General features: G+C 32.6%; 4 protein-coding genes across 8 annotated transcripts; 3 read left to right on the forward strand and 1 right to left on the reverse strand.

Moving 5' to 3' along the window:
- Window positions 1-1,970: 1,970 nt before the first annotated feature.
- On the forward strand, window positions 1,971-8,457 carry LOC114177540 (C3HC zinc finger-like protein). 2 transcript variants are annotated; one of them, XM_085671113.1, is made up of 9 exons: window positions 1,971-2,277; window positions 2,586-2,799; window positions 3,625-3,748; window positions 3,832-4,169; window positions 4,404-4,478; window positions 6,070-6,876; window positions 7,063-7,177; window positions 7,368-7,567; window positions 8,047-8,457. In XM_085671113.1, the coding sequence occupies exons 1-9, from the start codon at window positions 2,198-2,200 to the stop codon at window positions 8,137-8,139; spliced, it is 2,046 nt and encodes a 681-aa protein (XP_085527239.1). In that variant the 5' UTR covers window positions 1,971-2,197; the 3' UTR covers window positions 8,140-8,457. The 2 variants fall into 2 exon arrangements, with proteins under 2 accessions (XP_085527239.1, XP_027918727.1); XM_028062926.2 differs by lacking the exon at window positions 4,404-4,478 and having other exon boundaries at window positions 1,973-2,277.
- On the reverse strand, window positions 8,443-10,115 carry LOC114177541 (Cyclophilin-like peptidyl-prolyl cis-trans isomerase family protein). Its single transcript, XM_028062927.2, has 2 exons — window positions 8,807-10,115; window positions 8,443-8,646 (listed from the first exon to the last, which is right to left on the reverse strand). Exons 1-2 carry the CDS (start codon window positions 9,904-9,906, stop codon window positions 8,544-8,546), a joined length of 1,203 nt encoding a protein of 400 aa, XP_027918728.1. The 5' UTR covers window positions 9,907-10,115; the 3' UTR covers window positions 8,443-8,543.
- Window positions 10,116-14,964: 4,849 nt separating this feature from the next.
- Window positions 14,965-17,369, forward strand: LOC114176467 (Nucleic acid-binding, OB-fold-like protein). The gene is made up of 4 exons (XM_028061514.2): window positions 14,965-15,270; window positions 15,361-15,587; window positions 15,664-15,764; window positions 16,916-17,369. Exons 1-4 carry the CDS (start codon window positions 15,043-15,045, stop codon window positions 16,999-17,001), a joined length of 642 nt encoding a protein of 213 aa, XP_027917315.1. The 5' UTR covers window positions 14,965-15,042; the 3' UTR covers window positions 17,002-17,369.
- Window positions 17,370-18,455: 1,086 nt separating this feature from the next.
- Window positions 18,456-21,526, forward strand: LOC114179014 (Adenine nucleotide alpha hydrolases-like superfamily protein). 4 transcript variants are annotated; one of them, XM_028065196.2, is made up of 4 exons: window positions 18,456-19,214; window positions 19,305-19,480; window positions 20,258-20,365; window positions 21,107-21,526. In XM_028065196.2, the coding sequence occupies exons 1-4, from the start codon at window positions 18,993-18,995 to the stop codon at window positions 21,201-21,203; spliced, it is 603 nt and encodes a 200-aa protein (XP_027920997.1). In that variant the 5' UTR covers window positions 18,456-18,992; the 3' UTR covers window positions 21,204-21,526. The 4 variants fall into 4 exon arrangements, with proteins under 4 accessions (XP_027920997.1, XP_027920999.1, XP_027920996.1 ...); XM_028065198.2 differs by having other exon boundaries at window positions 18,462-19,214; window positions 19,359-19,480; XM_028065195.2 differs by having other exon boundaries at window positions 18,467-19,214; window positions 20,213-20,365.
- The last annotated feature ends 2,797 nt before the right edge of the window (window positions 21,527-24,323 follow it).

Consider the following 24,323-nt stretch of genomic DNA (forward strand, 5'->3'; position numbering starts at 1 on the left):
AAATGGAAGGTTTGTCTTTTTTTAAATTAAATGATTTCTCTTTTCAACTACCATGTGAATAATTGTACTTACATGTTTGTTAATTATTGTCATGGATAATAAACAATATTTTTCGTGAGACGAATTATCCCTCTTAATTTTCAATATAAGTGAAGTAAACATCGGTTAAAATCTAGATTTTGATCTTAGGAGTTTAACGTGAACTTTATTGAGATGCGGACTTATGAAGTTTTAAGAATCATATTATAATGTGAAATATTATAAGTGTCGAAAATTTGTAAGGATTGAAAAATATGAGAGTTAAAAGATATATTATAGGAGGAACTTGTTATTTTATTTTATTCATATGAGTGAGTTTAAAGATTCTCTTTATTTATAATTGAATCAGTTGAATCAAGCTAAGGGTGTGTTCTCCACCCTTCGTCTCATCTTACACAATAATCCATCAGAAATCACATGCGAACGAATTGAAACTAGTCGTCAAATGTCTTTGCATTATTTTTTCTAAAAATAAAATTATAAAATTATTGATCCCAAAATTTTTCATTTCCTAATACATATGTTTAATATATATATATATATATATATATATATATATATATATATATATTAGATTTACTTATTCTTGTTAACATAGTTATGTTATTTTGATAACCAACCCAAACATTTTCTTAAAATAACAAACAATCGGTAATAACGAAATAAGAACAAGTGATGCTTCTATGATTTTTAACAACCCAAACATTTTCTTAAAATAACAAACAATAATCGGTAATAACGAGATAAGAACAAGTGATGCTTCTATGATTTTTAACTCTTATTTATATGTATTATGATAAGATTATTATTTTTTTCCTGCAAAAGGATGAAGACATAAATTTATCAAAAACAATATGATATAATTAATTTCTCTTAATATGTAAAAACGTAGACAAGTATGATTATGCTACAATTTCTTTATTAAAAAGAGAAAAGAAAAATAAATTAAATATCATATTTACTAAGTAATAGAGTTTGATTGAAATAATATATAACATATGACATATTATAATTTATATGGTAAAATTCTATTTTGTTCATCTCACTTTTATACACAATTTAATTGGATTCTTACCTTAGTTCAATTTAATTATCCGATCTTTAAAAAGATTCAATTAAGTTTTGACGATAAATTCATATTAATTTTTATTATAATTTATATATTAAATTATTTCTTAAAAAATGAAGTTAATTTAAATATTTAAAATTTTCAACTAAAGTAATTTAATGTATAAATTATAATGGAAATCTAACCATCAAAACTTAATTGAATATTTTTAAATATTAGAAAACTAAATATGAATATCGGATCAGAAGACTAAAATCGGATTTTAATCTGATTTATATTTGTTGGCGTTTCTTTTATTTATACACATCCAATTATCAAATCACTTTTTACAATTCATTCACTCATTCAATCAATGGAATTAAAATTAGTTCTTTTAGTTTTATTTTTTTTCTGCAATTTAGTTTTTATATTTTAAAAAATGACATGTCAGTAATAGAAGTGGATTAAAATTATATTTTAGTTATATACTTAAAATTATATTTGAAATTATGGAGCTTGCACCGATACCAAAACTAAATTTTAGAAAGATTAATAACATATTTAAGTGTACATTTGTTCCCGTAACTTTGATTTTTTTTTCACATTCCTCTTTTTTTACTGTTTATATAATAACATCAAATTCTCTTACCCTTAAATTAAATTTTTTTAAACAACATCTTAAATTTAATAAAAATGGTATAAAAATAAATAACTTATATAATAAAAATGTATTAAAATCTAAGTGAACATACAAATTAAAATGTAATCAATTTCAATTTAACAAAGTAAAAAGAGAAGATAAAATTGAAGAAATATAGGAGTTATTAGAATAAAATAAAGTGAGCCCAACCCAAAGAATAGGCCTAGCATTATTTGTGTGAAGCGAATCCAACCTTTACGATACGTACAGTTGGTATTGGAGGAGAGCCACAATCCAAACAGGGCCTTTAAATTTGACGCAGGTGAAGGCGAGTTCGGAAATCACCGTAGCCGCTGTTCAGGCCAGCAGCGGAAGTGATCCCAAACTCAAACTGAAACGCGCGTTTAGGTTTTGCTTTCATGCTCCACTCTTTTCTTTTGAAATCTGAATTCAAGAAATAACATAAAAGAATGGTGCAAGATTCTGAAAAGAGATTCCATTCCATCATGGACAAGCTCTTCCACCCTCCCAAACCCCCTTCCTCCTCCAGGTTCTCTCTTCGATTTTTGTTTTCTCACTTTGCAATCCATGAAATTTCATAATAACAACATTTGAATCACGATACACGTCTATGTACACCCTCATTATGTTAACATTGCGTAACCGTATTTTGCTAGATTCTAGTTACTAGTTACCAGTGTTGCATCTTGCTACTTCTCTTAATTTGTTTGCTGTGGAATTTGATTTCAGGTGTTTAACGTGTCTGCTTATTAAGCATGTGCTGAAAATTGGCTCTATCATTGTTTTTTTGTAACCAAAATTTTTGTGGGAAATATGTGCTTGTGTTTGTGTTTGCAGTTCGTCTGGAGTGCAGTTATCGGGGAGTAAGAAACGTCCTTACCCGTCAGGGGGGATTGAGTTGAATCGGAGAGGGGATGTTGCTGAGGGACAGCAGTCCTCCTCGGCGGCGACCACCGCACTGCAGGGACCACTCTGCCGACCGTGGGATCGTGGTGACTTTATGAGGAGATTAGCTACATTCAAATCTATGTCATGGTTTGCTAAACCAAAGGTCATTTCTGGCTGTCTATATTCTCCTTTTTCTCTCTACTGATAAGGGTGTGTTTGGGACTGGGGTTTTGCAGTGAAAAAGAAGGTTATCAAAAGAAAATATCATTGCAATAACTTTATGTGAATCTGTCATTTTAAAATATTATAAAATTTTATAAACACACCTTTAGTGAATCAATTCTTGTGCATTTATTACTGGGTACCGCCATCTTAGTGTCATGGTTATATTTTAAAGCTTTTAGTATGGTGTGTGGGTGTTCATGCGTTGCAACAAAAGTATACGAGGCAGATACATCATTACAAACTGGAAACAACGCTTGAGGAAGGTAAAGGGTACGACGAACCTTTTATTGATTGGGAAAAATACCAAACGTTTGGCTAATGGAGAATTTTGATCCATTCAGCCTATTTTTAAACTTTGGAGGAATTTTTGAAAGTAACACTTGTGCTAGTGAAATACAAAGAAGCGATGCCTTATATGATTTGTCAGTCCTATATAGATAAGCTGTTTAAGATAGGTATGTTCTACTGAAGCTCAAAACTAATTCTATTTGGCTTTCTGCTAGGTTGTTTGCTTTTAAGTAAGAATGACAATTCTGTTGAAGAAAAACGTATCGTTCTTTAACACTATCCTGCAAAGAATATCATCTACTTCTATAAAGAAAGCCTCTTGCCTCATGGTTCATGATTTTCCTTTGTCAAGAAATGAATCGCTTTATATTTAATAAACTTTGGTCTACTGCCAACCTCCTTTGTCACCTTTCTCCGATCTGTTTTCCCACAATTTTTATGGCCTATAATTTTATTTCTGATATTTTCATTTCAGGTAGTGAGTGCAGTAAATTGTGCTAGTAGAGGTTGGATCAATGTGGATATTGACACCATAGCCTGTGAAGCATGTGGAGCACGTCTTCTTTTCTCTACACCAGCATCTTGGAATCAGCAACAGGGTATGCTGTTGTTCTCAGTTGTTATATTACTCACAACTTCATTCAATGATACGAGTTTTCTAACTAGAATGTCTTCTGTTCAGTGGAGAAGGCGGCATTAGTATTTAGCTTAAAGTTGGATAATGGACATAAATTACTTTGCCCATGGATTGATAATGCCTGCAGTGAAACACTGGCACGATTTCCTCCTACAACTCCAGAGATATTAGTTGAAAATTTCAGAGAACACTGTTTTGCACTCTTGCAACTATCAGCTCTTCCACGAATTTCATCTTCTGCTATAGCTTATATTAAAAGCCAAAGTCCACTTCTGGAAGACTTTCTTGGGAAATCTTTGATGCTGGAGTGTGGAAATGGATCTACTGAGAATTCTGGGATTGTGGATTTTAATACTCAGGAGGAACTGAAATTGTATTATCAGGTAATATCTGGTTTTCTAGTAAGTTCAAAAATCTCATTTTCTGTATCAGTATGACAACTTTTTCTTGAATTAGTGTATGTGATCGGGTATGTTGGTCTTGTTTTTGTGTACATTTCTTTGATTCTGAATAAACACGGCACTTGTTTGCTAGATAGAATTTTCTATATCTGCTTACAGGCTTATGCACTTAATTAACATTTTTAAGAGAGATTTTTCATGTATTTTTTGGCTTAGGTGCTGCTTTATCAGTTGATGCTTGCCAAAACTGAACCTGTTTTGAACTATGATTCATTTGCAAATGAATTAGAAGTAAGATTGTCAAACTTATGAATTATGAAAAGTTTTTGCGGGTTTGTAGACTTGTAAACTTGTACTGTTCACATAAATACAAAAATAATACTAAAAAAATTTTTTTCTAGGGGCATTTTTTCCCTTACTTTTGGAAGTGGCCGCTGAAGCAGTAATGTTTGTTGACGAGACCTTGACCCACCAATTTCAGAAATTTTGTAAAATGGGGACTGACAATACATGCAATTTATGCTTATGTGCATGGAAAATTCTGACAACAAATTTCAGAGTTAAAACAAAACCCACAAAATGGAAACTATCACCTATGAAGTTCGGATACAGACACGAAAACAACACGACACGGAAATACGGCCAAATTGAAAAAAAATAGGACACGGGACACGACATGTATATACATATTAGTTTCAAACTTTCAACTAACACATTGTCAATTAACATAAAAATGAATATAATTTATCTATCTAATATAAAAAAGAAAGTGAATAATAGTGATCATATTATATTTTTTCCTTATTTTTATAATCATAATGGAAACTTATGTGACAAGTTCACAAGTTTATGGATTTTTTAGAAAATCGTTAAATTTGTGGTTATTAACATTGTGTTGGAATTATGTCAAAATTATGTCAAAAACAAAAAGATGTTTTTTAAATTAGACACTTGACTGACATGTGTGTCATACAAGTACACACTTGTCGGTGTCCGATACATGTCGGACATGGGATACGCCATTGATATGGCATGTCCGGGCTTCATAGGCTGTCACTACTGGATCATGCTGTTTTGGAGCTTAGACAGAGCACGTAAGTCACAATGGGGTATACTTCCACAGCCTGAGAGGTTTAATCAAGTGATGTCTTGTTCTTGCACACAAGAAATTGGTGCTTTGTTTTGTGCAGGTCATTGGAGTTGTTAGAGGATGATCATGCACTGCTGTACAGTCCTTTCAGGTTGAAACAAACTAGTTTGAGGCTCATACAGTTTGCATATCAGTCAGGTTGATTGGAGGCATGATCATAGGTGTGGAGTTTTTTCAGAGGCTTAGATGCTAACAAAATGAAAAAAAGAGATGGAGTGCTGTCATATTGGCTGTGTGTGCTTGGAGTGACGAAGTGGGGGGTGGGGGGAGTTCAACATTTAGCTGGAGCGATTCACTTTGGGCTCTTAAACTCACTATTTTGAATGGTTCTGTCTGAATTTGCTCACAGTCACCGAGTCAAATGAAAATGATTTGTGTTCAAGTTAGCACTTCTTTTCACTCCTAGAATTATATAACTCATGCAAGTGTAAAATTAAATTGAAAAAGTTCATGAGTTTAACAACCATGATTGAGGTTGAAACTTCGCTGAGGATTATATGTATCTGTCTCCTCCATATATATGTTCTTCATTTTTCAGCATAACATAAATGGTTTATCCTGATTTTTTATTATTAAATGACTAAATGTATTTGAGGAATGGGCTCTCGTATCAATATATTTTCATGATCTCTCTACCTTTTTTTTTCAGGATAACATCTTAGTGTATATATTAGCATTTCTTTATTTTCTCCACTATTAAATAATGATTACTGATGCTTTTAAGTTTTGCAGGCTCAAAAGCTTATAAGTTTATGTGGTTGGAAACTTCGTCCTCTACCTTATGTTGTTGAGTGTAAGGATATATCTGATCCGTCTCTTAAAAATGCAACTACTCTCGCGATTCATTCTGCTGGCACCGATGAAAATAAAACGGATGAAAGTTCAATGGTTTCTATTGGGGAACAACAAGTGGATCCCAATTCTGCAGTACTGGATTGCACCCTATGTGGGGCCACTATTGGATTGTGGGCATTCTGTACAGTTCCTCGGCCAGTGGAATCATTCAGACTAGTCGGATATGCTGAAGTGAATGGTGAAAGTGATTTTGCGGTCCTCAATTTACTGAATAAAGATGATCTTGAAGATAGACAGTGTGCCAGGCCTGATGTTACAATTTCATCAAAAGATACTTCTTCAAGTCTAAATATGACAATTGCAGGGGGTCCTCCCCCAACAAAGCAAAACTTTAAAGCTATTATATCTCTGCCTGTTATTGGTCAGAATTTAAGGGCTCGTCTTTCTTATGATTCTAATTTTAGGGATCATGCTTTTGTTAACAAAGGTGGTGATGAATCAAATTTACAGGAGGAAACTGGCAATATCATTAATGCTTCTATTGGACAACTTGTTCCCCTGACATCTGAAACCAGGGAGACAGCAGATTATGAAACTGGTTCTCAAGCAAGGATCTGTGATTCAGATGTTATTGTGGGCACCCATCATGCAGGACAATCATTTTCTCTCAAGGATAAGATGCCTATACACACAGATACTGATAAATTGAATAGTTCAGCCGCAGGATATTGTAGTAGTTCTCAGGTTAGAGATTTTTACTTGTCAAGTGGACAGATAGTAACTTATGACAATTATAGATACAAATTATTGCCTAGTTATTATATTTTCTGTATTCACAATTAGTAAGACTTAACAAAATTCTTGATCGTAAGTAGTTTTGCCATGGCTAGTTGTTTGGAAATCCACATTAACTAAAATATTGCTGTACAGAAAGACTCTACAGAAGGTGAAGCACTTTCTGTTTCGCGTAAGACTTCAGATGGCGTAGTTGGTAGTGACAGAGAAGAGAATCCTATTGATAGTGAAGATGTACCTTCTAGTTTAGGTAAGCACTATGATATGGTTCATTGATAATTCATTAACATTGAATGTTTGAATATGAATTGCGGAGTTAAATTTATTCTGACAATTGTATCTTATCTGTTTGGCATGACAGTTTGTAGTTCACTTGTCATTATGAGTTAATTTGTTAGAGAAATAGAAAGCTTATGCATCTTCATCCCTTTACTTTGCAGAGAAGTCTAAGAACCAAGGACCTTCTGATAAAGCAATGGAATTTGATCCAATCCGGCAGCACAGACACTTCTGCCCCTGGATTGCATCAATAAATGGCGGGGAACCTGGGTGGAAACAAACATTATCTGCTCTGTATCATCAGAAAAATCAGTTGCCGCGTTCACCAAATAGATCTCCCTCATCTTTTCCCATTGTTAAGGTATTTCTTGCTGCTATTAGGACTCTTATTTAATCATTGGATGACTACTATATATCATATTGAATTGGCGGATAGCAACATCATGGACCTAAGTTTTTGGAATGACCCTGTCTTATTTTAACAAAATTCAATTGATTATTTAACAACCTCAAACAAGAACCAAAACCCTAAATCTATCGATTTAAATTATTCAACAAGATCCCAAGGTTAACCTGTAGTTCAAATTAGTAATTTATATAAGCGTGCAAAATCTGAATAATTGCCAATACTGTTGTAAAAAAGACAGTAAGCCTGGCAGTCTGAAATTATAGTCGTTCATATTGTCTCTATTTTACTGTGGTTTGTTTGCCCACACTGTTGCAAGTTGCATCGAACAGTTCCTTTCATGGTCTATAAACATCTGAATATGCCTACTTGACTGTGGAATGGTTACTTAGGAAGATTCACTGTCTTTACATATAGCATTTGTGTACATGCAGGTGGATGATCCTGTGGGTTCAATTAGAAAGCTTTTCATGTCTCCACCAACGAAGAGAATGAAGTCCACTCATATTATAGGGCAAAATACTTAATTGCTTGGACCCAGGACCCAGAGCATAAGAGAAGTACTAATTCAAGAACAGTTCCCTCCTCGATCTAGATGTTGTGTATACTGTCATTTTTTTTTTCTTGGTATGTGTTTCTATTTAAGAGCCTTGTAATTGTTGTATCAAAGGTCTAATTGTTTTTGTTTTTTTTTAACTGATATATCTTAACAAAAGCAGGTAATTTTGTTGCACCCTCGATAACTGTTATTGACGTTTAGTTTGTCATTTGGAACCGAGCTGCTGTAATATTTTTCCCCCTCATTTGTAATACAAATGACAGACATTACGTAGTGTTGGATGACAGTGGTGATTATTATAGAATGTGACATGTCTTCTTATACATTCCCTGGAAATCAACTATAGAAGGGATTGAATAATACAATTTTGTCTTACTGCATTAAACCACAGTTTGTAACAATGACCTTTGAATAAGGGCGGTTGAATCCTCTTTCTGCTACAACAGCTCTCTTGTCTCCTATCAGCTTTGCCACCCTGTAATAATAATATCAGTATACTTGCAATATTATCATAGGAACATGTTAAACTGTGCATAGCAGCAAAGAGATATAGGGAAGAAAACAAAGAAAAGTGCCTCAAGATCAAGTCCATCATACATGAACATGATTCGATAAATATTGTCTGGTTGACTCACCTAAAATATGGAGATCCTGTATTCTCCTGTACCGTTTTAACCTCACCGATCCTCTTGACAACCTCCATGCCTCCTATCACTCTTCCAATTACCAGAGAAGATGTATCCAATTCTGGTGAGTCCTTTGTAACTATGACAAATTCTGTACCATTGGGATCAATACCTACTTCTTCTTGATCAATCTCAAGCTTTCCTTTCTTGGCAACCAGCTTCATCTTTGGGGGTGGTTTTGACGGGTTTCTCACAATAATGCCAACACTTCCAGTCACGTTTTTAGTCCCAGGACATTTTTCATACTCCCTCTCCCATTCCTGAACTAGACTATCAGCTCCCAAGTTGCTACCTGTCCTCGAAGCAAATTCAGAATCCACCCCATAGGATCTAAGGCCGCCATGTTGAACATAATTGGGCATGATTTTGACAAACTCTTTTCTTCTGTAGCTAATACCAGCGGCTCCACTCACAATCTTACTAAACCTGTCGACTCCTGCAGGGACCTCATCTCCATAAAGCCCTACGGTAATGCGCCCAGCAGGTTCGCCATCAATAGATATGTCTAAAAATACTTGTTTGGTAGTTTTTCTTTCGGTGCAGCTAGGAGTGGTAGTCAGATTCTCTTCTGGTTGGTCTCTGTTGCTTGTTTTAGTAACATTTCCTTCTGCTACATTTAAATTTTCTGCCTGCTGGTTAGCAACATCTTCTGCTAAAACAGGATTCGCTTCTGGTTGAGCAGTGTTACTTGTGTTAGCAACATCTTCTGCTAAAACACGATTCTCTTCTGGTTGAGCAGTGCTGCTTGTGTTAGCAACATCCTCTTCTACAAAAACCACATTCTCTTCTGGTTGATCACTTTCGTTTGTGTTTGCATCTGCTGCTTCTGCTTTTGCGCTGGATCCATCCACTGCCTGAGTACCCAAGAGAAGTAGCAAGCAAGAGTTGCTGAAGATTGTGAGCTCTCTACGTGATAATCTGCATTGCTGTTTGAGGATTGGGAAAGATGGAGAAGTGGGTATTAATTGAATTGGCGTAAGTGATGGTGGTGTCGTGCGAGTTGGAAGATTAAATGGTTGGACGGAGTATCGCACTACTCTTTGTAGCATTTCTGCGTTATTGTATTTGCAATACTTGACAATTGGTTTATGTTAATGTCTGCATCAGCTCTTCACTTCATTTATAGGGAGATCATGAGATTAAGGAAAAGTTAAAAAACACGAAGCAAGGAAGAACAATAGATAGAGTAAGGGATTCTGATGAGATTTCATGGATAAGAAGATGCAAATAGCTCTGTTGTATGGCAGCCTTTCATTTGTTTCGTGTTACGATTTTAGGCACACCAATTGACGTGGGTCCCTTTTGACGCTCACAAAGAAATATGCTGAATGCTGAAGAGGCACCCAAAATATGCACGCGTTTTTTTTTTTTTTTTTGCTTTTCGCTTCCAGATATCATTTGTTTTGTTACTCTTAAATCTAAATATGCAGAGTTAATAGTTTTGCAATTATTTATTGGGTCTAGTAGCTCCAAAATCTTTACCTTTCAGCTTTTTATTTAAAAAATGTTCTATTCGAATTCTTATACATATTTTTTTTCAATATTTTAATCGTAATAGAAAGAATTAAAGTAATCTAAAATATAGTTAAATAACAAAAGGAATTAAAAACATATATATCTATATATATATATAAAAGACTGGAATAGTAAATTTTTTTTTGGACTAAAAAATAAAATAAGCATTTAAACTTTTATTTTTCTACAGTTATTTTATAGACCGTTTTCATCTGCACAAAAATACTGTATTAAATTTTATTCGAAGTATCATGAACCCCTCCATTGAAATATTTTATTCTTATATTATCATTTTAACCCCTTAATAAATTATTTGGTCATATAAATTAAAAGTTATGATTTTTCAACAAATTAAACTATTAAATCTAATAATAATAATAATAATAATAATAATAATAAATAATAATTATTTTATTTTAAGACAACGAGATTTTAAAAGTACAGCTCGACACCGAGAAAACAAAGGATTTGCGTTGCCCAGATCCAAAACATCTTATTAATTTTTATAATCATTATTTTAAAAATCATTTATAATTATTACAAATTGTTTGTGTGAGAATCCAATAAATATATAACTGATTTTTTTATATAAATTTAAAGACCTTAAAATTTTAATTAAATTAATTTTTATTATTTTAAAGTAGATTTTATCAACGCTTTTATTGGATATCCTTACACTACTTAAATTTGTCTTACATGTACAAATTATTAAGAGTAGAGTGCACCGTTTGTTATAAAAATCTTGCTTTTACTGCTTTAATCTTTAAAAGAAAAACAAAGGATTGAATCCTATGAAGAGCAGAGAAAGAAAAGAAACCATGAAGAAAAAAAGGATAAAAATGTATTATGTTTCTTAAAAGATGTCTATTTTTTATAGATTTTAACTTTTTAATGAAAAGTAAAAAATAAATTATTTATATATTTTTTAGGTTCACACAATAAATATATAAATGATTTTTTTTTAATTTAATAATAAGATCTTGAAATTTCAACTAAATTAGTTTTTTTAGCTTACCAAAGTTCTCTTTATACACCCCACACTCAATGACAAAACATAGTAATGACGGAGGAGGGCCATGGCCGGCCACCCCATTTTTTTTATATTTATATAATTTTAAACATGTTTTTAAAAATTAAATATTTGTAATATATTTTACATATTTAATATTCTAAAAAATATATATTAATATATATATAAATAAAGATTTTTTTTGTCTATATTTAATTTCCAATTTTACCTTTTAAATGTTTTTTAAATAAAAATAATTATTTTATTAATATTATATGCACGGGCCTGCGGGCTCATTATCCTGGCCCGTCTCGCGTTTTTCTGTGAGCCGGGCCCACGGGCCAGACCCTAATTGCCATCCCTACTTAAGGTTGCCCTACATGTATAGATTGCTAAGAGCATATTATACGTTTTGTTACAAAAATCTTGTTTTACTACTTCAATCTTCAATAAATGAGAAAGGGTTGGATTCTGGGAGGAGTAGAGAGCGAAGAAAAGAATAAAATATTGAAGGAAAATGGGTAAAAAAGTGTTTTGTATCTTAAAGGAGCCCATTTTTATAGATTTTAAGTTTTGTATCCTATCCATTTTTTCTTCAAGATCTTCTTCTTTTCTCTTCTCCTCATATAATCCAACCCTACTTCATCTTTTAAATATTGAAGCAGTGGAAGCAAGATTTTAAATATTTGTATAACAAATCTTACAATCGACTCTTAACCATCTATACACGTAGGGCAAGTTTAAGTAGAGTGGGGTGTCCAAGGAGGAGGTTGGTAGTCTCTCCTTTTAAGGTAAAGAAAGTTAATTTAATTGAAATTGTAAGATCTTATTGTTGAATTAAAAAAAACGCTATGAATATTGTCTTTATATACTTGTTGAAATTTGAAAATAATCATTATGAGAAGGATGATTTGACCTGAATTGTGAAATTATAAAGTGTGATGAAAAACTATTATCTTGGATAGATGAATCGTTGCTTCTTCTTTTTTTTTTAATTTATTTAATTCAACAATAAGATCTAAATTTCAATTAAATTAGTTTTCTTATCTTAAAAAAGAACCTACCAACGTTTTCATTGAGTAACCCTACATTACTTAAGTTTGTCTTATATGTATAGATTGCTAAGAACAGATTATAGGGTTTGTTACAAAAATGTTGCTTTTACTATTTTAATTTTCAAAAAATGAGAAAGAGTTGAATTCTAGGAGTAGAGCATAGAGAAAAAAAGGAAATCACAAAGAAAAAATGAGTAGATTGTGTTTTGTTTCTTAAAGGAGTTAATTTTTATAGATTTTAACTTTTTAATTATTAAAAAAAGTTATTTATATATTTATATTTAAGTTAAGGTAAATTATTCTTTTTTATTCTCATACGAAGCTTGATTAACAGAATTAGATTAGTGGTATGTTATCAGCGTAAGAAAATTATATATTTATTATTGGATTCTGCCGCTTAAAATTATTTAAACTAAGAATACATGGCTTTTTCTTTTTAATTGACAATGCATACCTATTAATTTAAAACTTAAAACCAGAGCTGTCAAAACGGGTAATCCGGCCTGATCCGGTTCGACCCACCACGGATTGATGATTTAGTGAGTCAATCCAATCCGGCTCACTTTTTAACGAGACAAAAAAATTCGAATCTGGCCTGGCCCACCACGGGTTGACAGGTTAAACGGGTTGGCTCACGGATTCACTTAATTAAAAAAAATTATTTTTTTATTTTTTTTCAGTCAAAACTAAATTGTAATTCTAATTAAAATCTAAATAAACTTGAATATAATCCAAATACAAACTAAAATAAAAAAAGTACAAACTATTTATGTGTTGGATAAAAAAATAATTTATCATGATCCAAATGTAAAGCCCAACTTAATAAAAAAATAAAAACACTTGTAAAAATTTGCGGGTTGGTGAGTCAACCCGAATGAGCCGAGTTCTAAATGAGCCGAGTCAAAAATCAACCCGTATTGAAATTTGTAAAAATATTTCAACCAAACCCGGTCTGAACCTGTGCTGAGCGAGATTGGCTCCCAAGTTCCAACTCATTTTGACAACTCTACTTAAAACAAATTAAAAATTAAAGATATTAATATACTGACAATAATTAATTTTTATTTGATGTAGTTATATCTTACATGTTCAAGTCGTGAACTCAAAATTACTAATTAAGAATAAATGATTTTTTTAATAGACAATACATACCTATTAATTTAAAATTTAAAATGAATTAAAAATTAAAGATAATAATATACTGACAATAATTGATTTGTATTTGATGTAATTATATCTTACATGTTTAAGATTCGAACTCAAAATTACTAATTAAACAAAAATAATAATGATCACACTCAATGAATTATTAAAGATGTATTTAAAAGATTCATACTGTGTAAGATTTTAACATTGGTGACATGATATACTCTTAGAATCATAAAAGAATTTCCTTTTCACGGTTACCTTAGTTAAAAATAAAAGTAGTCTTTATTAATGTTGTTTGACACATTATTAATAATTGATTGAGCACTTAAAAATGTTTAAATTAATAAATACTTTTTTTTTTCAGAATTAGCAATGATAGTTATTAATTTTAAATTTTAAATACAATAAAAATCAATTTAAATTTAAAAATAATGATATACTCACAATAATTAATTCTTATTTACTGCAACTATATTGTACACGTTTGAGGCTTCAACTCAAGATTTCTAACAAAAATAATCATGATCCACGATCAATGATTTATTGTCGATAAATTTTAAGAGATTCCTTCTAAATAAGATCTTAACAATGGTGACTTAATCTATTTTAAAAATATAATATAATATCTTTATCATAGTTACTTTAGTTTAAATATAATTAATATTTATTGATAAATATATTTTAAATTAGTCTGTATAATATGAAAATACACATTATTTCACTTGATTTTTTTTTTTAATACGGGCTTAAAAAGTTCATCCATTTTTCTTAAAGATTCATTTACGTAAAGATTTTAATTAATAATCTATTAATCAACATATTCATATTTTAGGAACTAATATAAATGTTCACTTGTTATTAATATTGGTTAGCTTAGCATATATCGGTGTATCTTTTTTCTTTTTTCTAAAATATAATGTGTGTAATAATTTTCACATATATTGTTCTTCAAGTTTTTAAGCATGCCATCGAAATTTAGTTTTGTAAAAAAAAATTAAGAAGAAAAGTTTTAATAAAAGTAATATCATAGACAAAAATTGAATAAATATTTCTTATTTACAGCATGGTTAAAAGTAGTAATATACATATAACAATTCGGAGGAGTTCGGATTCTTTTCTGTCGTTCTCCGTTATACTTGCATATTACACTTATAATCATTAATTTTAAAATTTTAAAATATGTTAAAATTATTTTTAAATATTAAAATAATGCATTTTTAATGTTCAACAAATAATTATACATGAAAAAAAATCGGACTCAACAAATCATAAACCTACTCCTTTTATATTTACCTCTGTCATCATTATTACACATAATAACTGTTGCGAAAGATAGAAATAAAAGAAATATTATTGTTGAAATAAAACTTCTTACATAAAAATTAACAAAGGTTTTGGTGTGAAGCTACTAGGGTTTTAGAAGCGACCAGCATCAGTAAGTAACCACTACGAGGAAAATGTCGAGTTCCATGGTCACGCTTTCAAGGACCCTCTATCGCTCTCTGCTTCGAAACCCTAACGCCTATCACCACCATCTTCCGCTACACTTCTCCACCGATCTCGTTTCCGACTTGGACGAGGCTGACTCACCACCGGACTCACCGTCACCCGACACCGCCCAAGGAGAGGAAAGGATTGCCGCAGATCGCCCCCTAGAGAACGGCCTCGACATTGGCATCTACAGAGTATCCCTATTCTTAATCCTAATCCAATTTCACAATTAACACCACGCATTGTCCAATTCGATTTCAATTGTAGTTGTGTTTGTTGTGTAGGCCATACTGGTTGGGAAGGCGGGGCAGGTACCGTTCCAGAAGACGCTCAAGAGTGGCACCGTCGTCACTCTTCTCTCCATCGGTACCGGTGGGATTCGCAACAACCGGAGGCCGCTCGAGAACGAGAACCCTAGGGATTATGCCAATCGTTCCGCTATCCAGTGGCATCGTGTCTCCATTTATCCTCAGAGATTGGGAACTCTTGTCACCAAACACATTGTTCCCGGGTTAGTTTCGGTCACGTGCCACTCTTTTGATCAACGAATTACTGCACGTTGTTACTGACGGTGCTTGTTGTTGTAGTTCGATGCTCTACGTGGAGGGGAACCTCGAGACCAAAGTTTTCACTGATCCGATCACTGGACTTGCCCGGCGAATTCGAGAAGTTGCTGTTCGTCGGAACGGTATATCTTCTTTCTATTTTGTTAATTTGATTGGTACCACTGGATGTTTTGGATAACTCTGCTGGTGTTGTTTCTATCTCTGGATTTGCTCTTGTCTGTGCTTTCGTTGTTTTATCCAATTTTCTTGTAAGAACTAGGGCCGATAAGTCTTATTTCTGCGAAGTTGAATTATTTATTGAGTGAGAAAATGCTGCTCGCGTTGTCTTGTGTTTTTCTGCCTTATACTCCATGGCTCTTGCTGATCAGAATACTTACTTTTATGGCATTCTATTATAACTAGCACCCTACTATAGTGACATGTTACTTGGTTAGTTGTTGCTTTTTCCAACATCAAATATAAAATGGCCTGGGAATCATTTCGAAGTTCAACAGCTTCCGATTTTTTTTAATAAATCTTAATCCCTTAATTTTTGGTCAATTTCTTCTTACCTTAAAATCATGAGTTTGTCGAGCTCTATAAGTGAGATTATCGAGCCTTGTATAACTTAACCTTCTTATGTTGAGTAAGTGATGCTCAGGTTCATGATTCAACAAACACACGTTTTGTCCCCTACTCCCTGTTGATCTTGCACATTTTAAAAACAAAAGAGGAATTAGTTGTTAGAGTATCTTCACAATGTATCTTGGGAATATTATGGAATTGAAATCTATTGCTCATCTGGTTGAGGACGCAGCCTTGGGAGTGGTTACCACCATCCTGATTTCATTATAATTTCAGATTTGTTTTCTTGTTTAATTATGTCAATGATCCTGTTATATTAGTGGCCTTTGGACTTGACTTATTTATTACTATAAATAATGACCATTTGGTTAATTTTTTTTAACATCATTACATGTTACATGAATGTAATATTTCGAAATTAAAAGTTCTTCCTATTCCCCCTTCCCTACAAAAATCTTATAGTTTTAACGTTAGTTTATTATACCCATGATTGATCTGCTCTCCATATCTATTTTTTCTTCCTCCGTATCCTATTGGAACATAGATGTTATAACGATATATTTCCCATTTTCTCCATTGATTGTCAGTCAGAGGCTAAAGATCTTTTAGGTAGCTTATGATTAAAATAATGTTTGGCATGTGACACAAGATTGGTTGAGAATCTGTAATTCCTTGCCAAAGGCCTTGATGCAATACCATTTCCTTTCAGGTCGCATTGTATTTTTAGGTGAAGGCGGTGGTGATGTTCCGCAAGATACACAGCAAAATAATCTCAAAGCTGTTGGCTATTACTAACGTAGATGCTCGAAAGTTAACATGGAGAATTTTCTATTTTGTAATTATGTTTATTTTTTACCACAGTTGGGAATTATTTAGCAGACATATTTGTCTACATGAAACTCTTGGTTTGGGCGATCTTGCAGTTTCTGTGTGCAATTTGGAATCGGGGAGAATGTTGAGGCTCAACCTTCCTGTTTATGCATGGGGATGAAGAATGTCAATTTCTCTTGGAGGAATAGTTTCTTTATGTTAAAACTTTGGGGCTAAAGGTGCAACCGGAGGCATTTTAATTAATACATCCTTCTTCCAAGGGCCTCACTTAACCTTTCTGATTAAATAATTGCTGGTTATATATTGATGAAATAAGAGTAAGATTTTGACAACTTTTCTCATGGTGCTGGATATCTCGAAATGGTATTTATACACTATTAGTGGAAGCCAGCAGAAGTTGGTTCCAAAACGTGGTTGCGATTTGGAGAGGCTTCACGGTTATGCTTATGCATTTTAAGTTTAAATGCTAAGTTTCCACTTCATAATTTGTGATATTGGGATGAAATTAGTGTTGTTTATGGAATTAAGCGAACTTGTGCAGTGTCAAGGTCTCAGGTTTCCTTACACAGATTTTGCTACGGGTGATTTTCGTTAACCTTTTCATATTTGGTTTAAAATTTTCTACGGTCGAAGGTACTAGCGAAACCCACTTATTATAAGACCAACACATGACTCACTCTTAGTTTCATATGGTGTCAAATGTCAACCTTATAATGTGCAACGTGACAACTTTATATAGTCCCCCGTGGTTACTACGTAATGTGACTTTCCGCCTCTCGTTATCATTTAAGATTCATAACTACAAATTAATGGCCGGACAAAATTTGTCAAATATTTGAACAGAAGTTAAAATTTAAAATTTGAAGTAGTTGAGAGACACTTTTATGATTATCTTTTTTCGTCAAATTATTTATCTTCTCTCCTGTTTTTTATTTCCTTTTCTTACGTAGAAACCGCCATTTTTTATTGTATAGAAAATGTTACACTAAGAATATAAGAAAAGGACAAAGGAATGATGTTTTGGTAGATGAAAGATAAGCAATTTAATTCCATTAACAAGCATTTACGTTACATAAATTAACATTCGCGTTGACATCACCTCTATTAATTATTAATCACTGTGACTTCATGGAAGATGAATGAATACCAGTACAACCACAAAAAATCACACCACAAGCATTCTCAACGCCATGCCAAACATATACATTTCTCATTCATCATCCTTTGTATTACACTTTCGTGATACTTTATATGACATGCTAACTAATTAGGAGCATTATTTATGTGTTTACCATTCAAACCAACCTAATACCACTTCCTACTTTATAATATTTTTATATCACAAACGCAATGGAGTGTTTTTTACAAATGAAGCTGAAAATACGAAAGTTATTTTTCGGTTATAGAATATTTCACTTAATTGAGGTGAACATGGCTCTTAATTGGCGTGGGTGAATGTGGTCCATATTTCATATATACTTCTGATTCTATATTCTTTCAAATCACAATTTGTGAGAGAATCTAGTACCACTCGGTCTTATATAGTTTGTGTTAAACCATGACTTAGAAACCAAACCAAACCAAAAACCCAACACATGGGAACATGAAGCAAGTTCTTTCCGTCTAGGTGTGTGTCTGTCTATATGGACATAAATTTTCTTCCTGTGAAATTGACTGTACGCTAATTAATAGGGCACCCACTTTTTATCTTTTTCCTTTTCCTTTCTTTTCCCCATTTATTGTGGCAGAAGCTTAAGGTAGCACAGACAACCCAACGTGTGCTTTGGCTTGTGGACTTGTGGGCTAATAAATTTGAAGTCAATCAAACGTTGGCTACAACTGTGCAAACAGAAACCATCTCTTCCTTACAGAGACAGAGAGAGAAGTGTATTCTTGAGTTAATGATGATATAAATAAAGAAAAGAAAAGAAAGAAAGAGAAAAAAAGAAGAGAGAATGGATGTGAGGAACATTGCTGTGGTGGTGGAAGATGTGGATGCAGCAAGAACTGCACTACAATGGGCACTTCACAACATCATTCGCTATGGTGACATAATCACACTCCTTCATGTTTACCCTTTAACAAGATCCAAAAGCAAAAACAAAGCTCGTCTTCTTCGCCTCAAGGGCTTCCAGTTAGCACTTTCCTTCCAAGACATTTGCAACAACTTCTCCAATGTAACAACCCCGTCGTCTTGTTTTTCTCTTGTGCCTTTGTTACTAGTAGTAGTATAGTACTACCATTTTTGTTTCATTTATTTTTGACAGATTTTGCTTGTTGTTCAAATGGGTATGTGCTATAATCTTAGGATTGTGTTACAGACAAAGGTTGAGATTGTTGTCACGGAAGAAAACCGGGAGGGAATGAAAATTGTGGCCACCGTGCGTGAGCTTGGAGCTTCCATGCTAGTGGTTGGACTTCATGATCACAGTTTTCTTTACAGGTAAGTCCCGTGATAAAGATTTCACCTTTCAACATAATTCCATGTAGAATTGTGACTTAGTAGTTCATTCAGTAGTTGGGGTGAAGGGTATTAAATATTGATGATGATGATGATGATGATGATGATTCTGTCTACATTAATTGGATTTGTGAGGGTTGTGATCAAAGGTATTGGGGGTTTTACTCTGTGATTACTTGTTTCTGGTTTTGGTAAAAGTGTTATTTTTTATGGTTTCTGGGATCAATCTACACATGGGAATTGTGGGACCTGGGTTGATTATCTAATCTGGATTCTGTTGAACATGTAAGGATCATGCTGTTGTTGCCAGTGAGCTTCAGAATTTGGTCACTGAAAACATTGGCACTTGCACATGCCTCCTTAATGGTGATAAAAAAATGCCAAAAGAATTTGGGCTCCACTTCTGGATTGGCCTTGCCCACAATGGCAGCACCTAAGTTCAAACATGAAACAGTGTTCAGAAGTTATCCTTGTCTTGCAATGCAGCAGTAGTAATTTATCATCCCTTGTAATCTACTAAAACATGTGTTGGGTTAATTTAATTTTTTGCAAACCTAATAATGTTATCCCAATAGGAAAAAGATAGATAGAGTACTAGTTTGTGTCTTAATCAAACTGAGTTCATTGAATTTTACTTGTTTCTGTCTAACTTTGTACAGTGCATTACTGCATCTTACAACTCAAAATTTTCACTGTTTGTGTTATATTTCACAGCTTGTCAATGGTCCATAACAACGTAGCTAACTACTTTAACTGTAGAGTGCTTGCCATCAATCAGCCTCTAGCTTCCCCGGTGAGTCCAAAGATGGGAGTCCAAGGCAGTTCAACCAACATGGACTTTTCACAAATTGACTTATCAGGTTTACAGTAAGTATACTCCAAATATTTCTAACCATAAACTATTTTTCAACATCTTATATTAACTTTTTTGAAAAATTTATAATATATAAATGGGTGCAAACTTTATCTTTTAAATTAGTTTTATAAGATTAATTCAACTTTAAATTTACTTTTTTAATTAAAGTTATCAAAAATCTATATAAATAAAATTTGTTGTTCGTTAAATTTATTGTGTCATCTGTTTATATCATATCAATCATTAATATTTAGTTTCATACTCAAAATTTATATATCCTACAAAAAATGTGTTAAAAATATTTCGTCGATTAAAAATAAGACAAAATTACTGTACAAGATCATCTTTCAAGAAATTTTATATAGTTAAATTACACTTAAATTTCCTTTCTTCATAATTTTCTCTCTACCACCACTCACATACCTTACTCGTAATTCATTTGGTTTGCTAATGACTATGTAATTAATAAAAATGTTAAATATATTTTTGATATCTTGATTTTTAATAAATTTCTTTTTTTAAATTTTAATCCAATTTAATTCTTTAATTTTAGAGTGTATAAATTTAATTATTTTAATTAAATTTTATTAAATTTATTTGACATTTCTAACTTATTTTATTTATTTTCTTATTTCAATTTCAATTTTTTCATTGTGTTTTTGTTTTTGATCAAATTTAATTGAGTTTTTAAATGATGAGACAGTTGTGAGGGGAGAATGACCCACTTAAAAGTGTCTAACTTTTTATTGCAGAATGCCTGAAACCCCTCAACCAAAGGTAAAATACCGAATTTGCCCTGATCCGACTGCAATTATTTGTCGGTTAAAGTGGTCGAGGAGAAGAAGATGAATTGAAGGTCAACACCTCAAGCATCTCTCCAAACTCATCAAGTCAATTGGATAACAAAAATTTCTTTTAATTAAATTGGTCTCTGAAAAATTCAGACCATGATCTTTAAAAACAAATATTATATAATACATAAGAAAGAAGAGTGCAATTAGCTTGTAAGAGTTGTTTGTAACTATATTTATTTTTATTCTGTACATATTTGAAATAGTCAACATTTTTATTTATTCTTGTAGAATCTTTTGAGAGTGAAAGGCATTCAAGTAGATTGTAACACATTTTCAGTCTCATAACCTTAAGATAATTAATTTAAATATTTTTTTTCATATTTCATGCTTATTTCTGTTCAGTATTTACCAACAATATCTTTATATCAAATGAAAAACTTAAACTTATGTTTTTGTGAAATATGATGTCTTTTATATATATATATATATTCTGATATGGTCTAAGAAATTATGAATCTTGATGGTATTAAATGTTAAGAACAATCTAGAAATTCAGATTGACCCACCCATTCCATACATAAAACAATATTTGTCGCTAAAGTAATAAAAAAATACCACAAACAATTACTCAGGGTGTCTTTCTTTAATTTAAGAGGATGGATATGAAAGAGAGTGTGAAAATAAATTTGTGTATATTTTTGGGTGGATGAATTTTTATGTTTTTTTGAGTGGATTTAGAGGGTAGGGTGAGTGGATTTGGACATAAGTTTTATGAAAGTTAGTAAAAGATTTAATTGATGTGACAAATAAAATAAATTGTAAAAATAGATAGAATTAGAAAGTTACCAAAATACCCTTAATGAAAAAAGAGAATGATTTTGTAATTTGATATTATAAAAATAATTATAATTAATTAATACGAATTAAAAAAATATTAAAATTATATAAAATTTTAAAGTAAAAAAAGTAAATTTTTATGAATGTAAAAAAAATTATACAATTAAATTTTTAAAAAAATTTAAACAATTAAATTTTAAACAAAAGTTATATAAAGTTTAAAAAAGTTTAAAAAAAAGTTTAAAAAAAAGTTTAAAAAAGAGTAAGAAAAAATAAAAAAATAAGTAAAAAAATAACTGTAAAAAAAAGTAAAAAAAAAAACATGACATCGGTATCGTAACCAGTGTCATCCTTTATAAACCAACCTCTCAAAAAACCCAGCACCATAACAACAATCGGTGCTTATAACCACCCAACTACTCCATCGTCCAACCACACCACTAGCCACCACCTCAACAAAGCACAATCATCCCTTCATGGCATTCCTCAACCACCATACCCCAAACCACCTCATCTTCTTCCCCTCCATGCACTCAACAATCACACACCCCTTCTTGGCAGACGAAGTTAGAGGAAAAATCTGTGCAGATGGTTTTGGAAACGGGAAATAACTGAAGGATAGTTTCGTAATCTATATAAAACATATGCAGTATCCTGGCACATCCTCGCACTTTTGAGGGGATGGAATAATCCATCAATCCCCCAAATCGCCTCTTGCATATCCCTTCAATTCATCTAAAACGAACGCTCTCATGAACCAAAATCCACTCTTCCAAATTTGCTTCAACAGTACAAAATCCTCAAACGAACACTGCGTTAGTGACACGAAAAAAATATCACAACAATATTAAAGTATGTAAAGTGTTTTTTATAGGAGATGAAGGAGTAAGACTCTCAAAAATTGAGTTGATAATTCTCATTATATGTTATTGAGTTGTTATAATAATAAAAGAATTCATTTATAAAAAAAATTATCTAACGCTAACTAAAATTACGAAGCAGAATATTGAAATATAGAAATATAATGATATAAGAGTGAGTAAAGAGAAAAGAGAATTGGCTCTCTCTATAGTAGTATTATATTTTTCTGGCTTAGTATATAACATATGTAGTTACATTGATTATATTACGTAAAGTTCAGGTATACTTAATAAATCTCATATCGTTTAGGAGTCGAGGTTAAGTAACAGAGCTCCACACTCCAAAACGGACAATACTTCCAAAACGCAATCATTGTTCCTAACGATGTTGTCAGACGGACTTGGATCGAGTCGAAACATATTATATAAAGTTTTTTTTTTTGAAGAAAATTAGTCATCATGTCAATATATGAATTATTTGATATCAAAAGTATCTTTAAAAATCAACTTCAAATATCTTAAGGTTTGTTTCAAGTATGTCAAAAAATCTAAGTATCTGAAACCGAGTAGGTATGTAACTCCCTATTTAATTTAATGCGTAAAATTAAAGGAAACGTCACACAGAGATAATAATGTAGCGTAGCCTGGGGTTCTAAACACAACCCCTACAAAAATCCGGGCACACCACGATGCCAAAGGAAAGCCGAAAACAAATCTAATAAAGAGTGTAGAGTAGAAATGCATAAAGGGATACATGGGTCGTAGCCCTAAAGAAAACATGAAGAAAACTCCAGCCCAGATGGCTAAGCAGCGGAATCACCATTCCTTTGTTGACCACGAGAACTTCGCCCATCTGCTCCCATCAATCAAGTTGATGATCATCGCAAGAAAGAACAGCCACATACAATACAACCATACAGCAAAACGGGTAAACTAGAGCCAATAACATAAACATCATACAGTCAATCATATTTCATCATCCAATATTCATACCACAACCAAGCATGTTACGACCTTCCAAGCAATACACTACGACACGACTCGACTTATCCGGATACGTATAACTTAGTCGGATTCAGCGGATGCTTGCACTTGTGATGGATACCTCTGCTCGACCTTGAGCTGCTCACTCTCGAGCTATGTGTTACAAGTGTTACGATGAATCAATGTTCCCCCACCACAAGTTTAGCCCTTAATGAATTTCAGGCCTCCTGCTACTCTCACCACAGGAGTCAGTCCGCTCTAAGTGAGACTAACTGGCTCTTTAAAGTGTCAGGATGCAACCTTAACTTGAATCCTTACCTAGTTATACAGATGGGGCACCACCATGAACACCCACTAATAGGGCCATGGAATTACGTCCCGACCACTGAAGCGCGGCCTTGGGAATCTCACCTAGAGATCCCCAAGGGCTTACGCACTGACACGGACCCAACATGCATAAATCACCAATAAGAGAACATTAAATCATATTTACA

This window comes from Vigna unguiculata, chromosome 3, assembly GCF_037176805.1.
Source record: "Vigna unguiculata cultivar grain cowpea cultivar isolate G323 ecotype 2 chromosome 3, ASM3717680v1, whole genome shotgun sequence".
In the NCBI taxonomy this organism is placed as follows: Eukaryota; Viridiplantae; Streptophyta; class Magnoliopsida; order Fabales; family Fabaceae; genus Vigna; species Vigna unguiculata.

Excerpts from the sequence above, each read along its gene's own strand:
- LOC114177540 (XM_085671113.1), top strand. The coding sequence starts at position 2,198 with ATGGTGCAAGATTCTGAAAAGAGATTCCATTCCATCATGGACAAGCTC. Across the intron at positions 4,479-6,069 it reads CATTTGCAAATGAATTAGAA|GCTCAAAAGCTTATAAGTTT; the intron begins GTAAGATTGTCA and ends TAAGTTTTGCAG. Across the intron at positions 6,877-7,062 it reads GATATTGTAGTAGTTCTCAG|AAAGACTCTACAGAAGGTGA; the intron begins GTTAGAGATTTT and ends ATTGCTGTACAG.
- LOC114177541 (XM_028062927.2), bottom strand. The coding sequence starts at position 9,906 with ATGCTACAAAGAGTAGTGCGATACTCCGTCCAACCATTTAATCTTCCA. Across the intron at positions 8,647-8,806 it reads ACAGGATCTCCATATTTTAG|GGTGGCAAAGCTGATAGGAG; the intron begins GTGAGTCAACCA and ends TTATTATTACAG.
- LOC114179014 (XM_028065195.2), top strand. The coding sequence starts at position 18,993 with ATGGATGTGAGGAACATTGCTGTGGTGGTGGAAGATGTGGATGCAGCA. Across the intron at positions 19,215-19,304 it reads TTTGCAACAACTTCTCCAAT|ATTTTGCTTGTTGTTCAAAT; the intron begins GTAACAACCCCG and ends TATTTTTGACAG. Across the intron at positions 20,366-21,106 it reads ATTGACTTATCAGGTTTACA|AATGCCTGAAACCCCTCAAC; the intron begins GTAAGTATACTC and ends TTTTTATTGCAG.
- LOC114176467 (XM_028061514.2), top strand. The coding sequence starts at position 15,043 with ATGTCGAGTTCCATGGTCACGCTTTCAAGGACCCTCTATCGCTCTCTG. Across the intron at positions 15,271-15,360 it reads TCGACATTGGCATCTACAGA|GCCATACTGGTTGGGAAGGC; the intron begins GTATCCCTATTC and ends TTTGTTGTGTAG. Across the intron at positions 15,765-16,915 it reads AGTTGCTGTTCGTCGGAACG|GTCGCATTGTATTTTTAGGT; the intron begins GTATATCTTCTT and ends ATTTCCTTTCAG.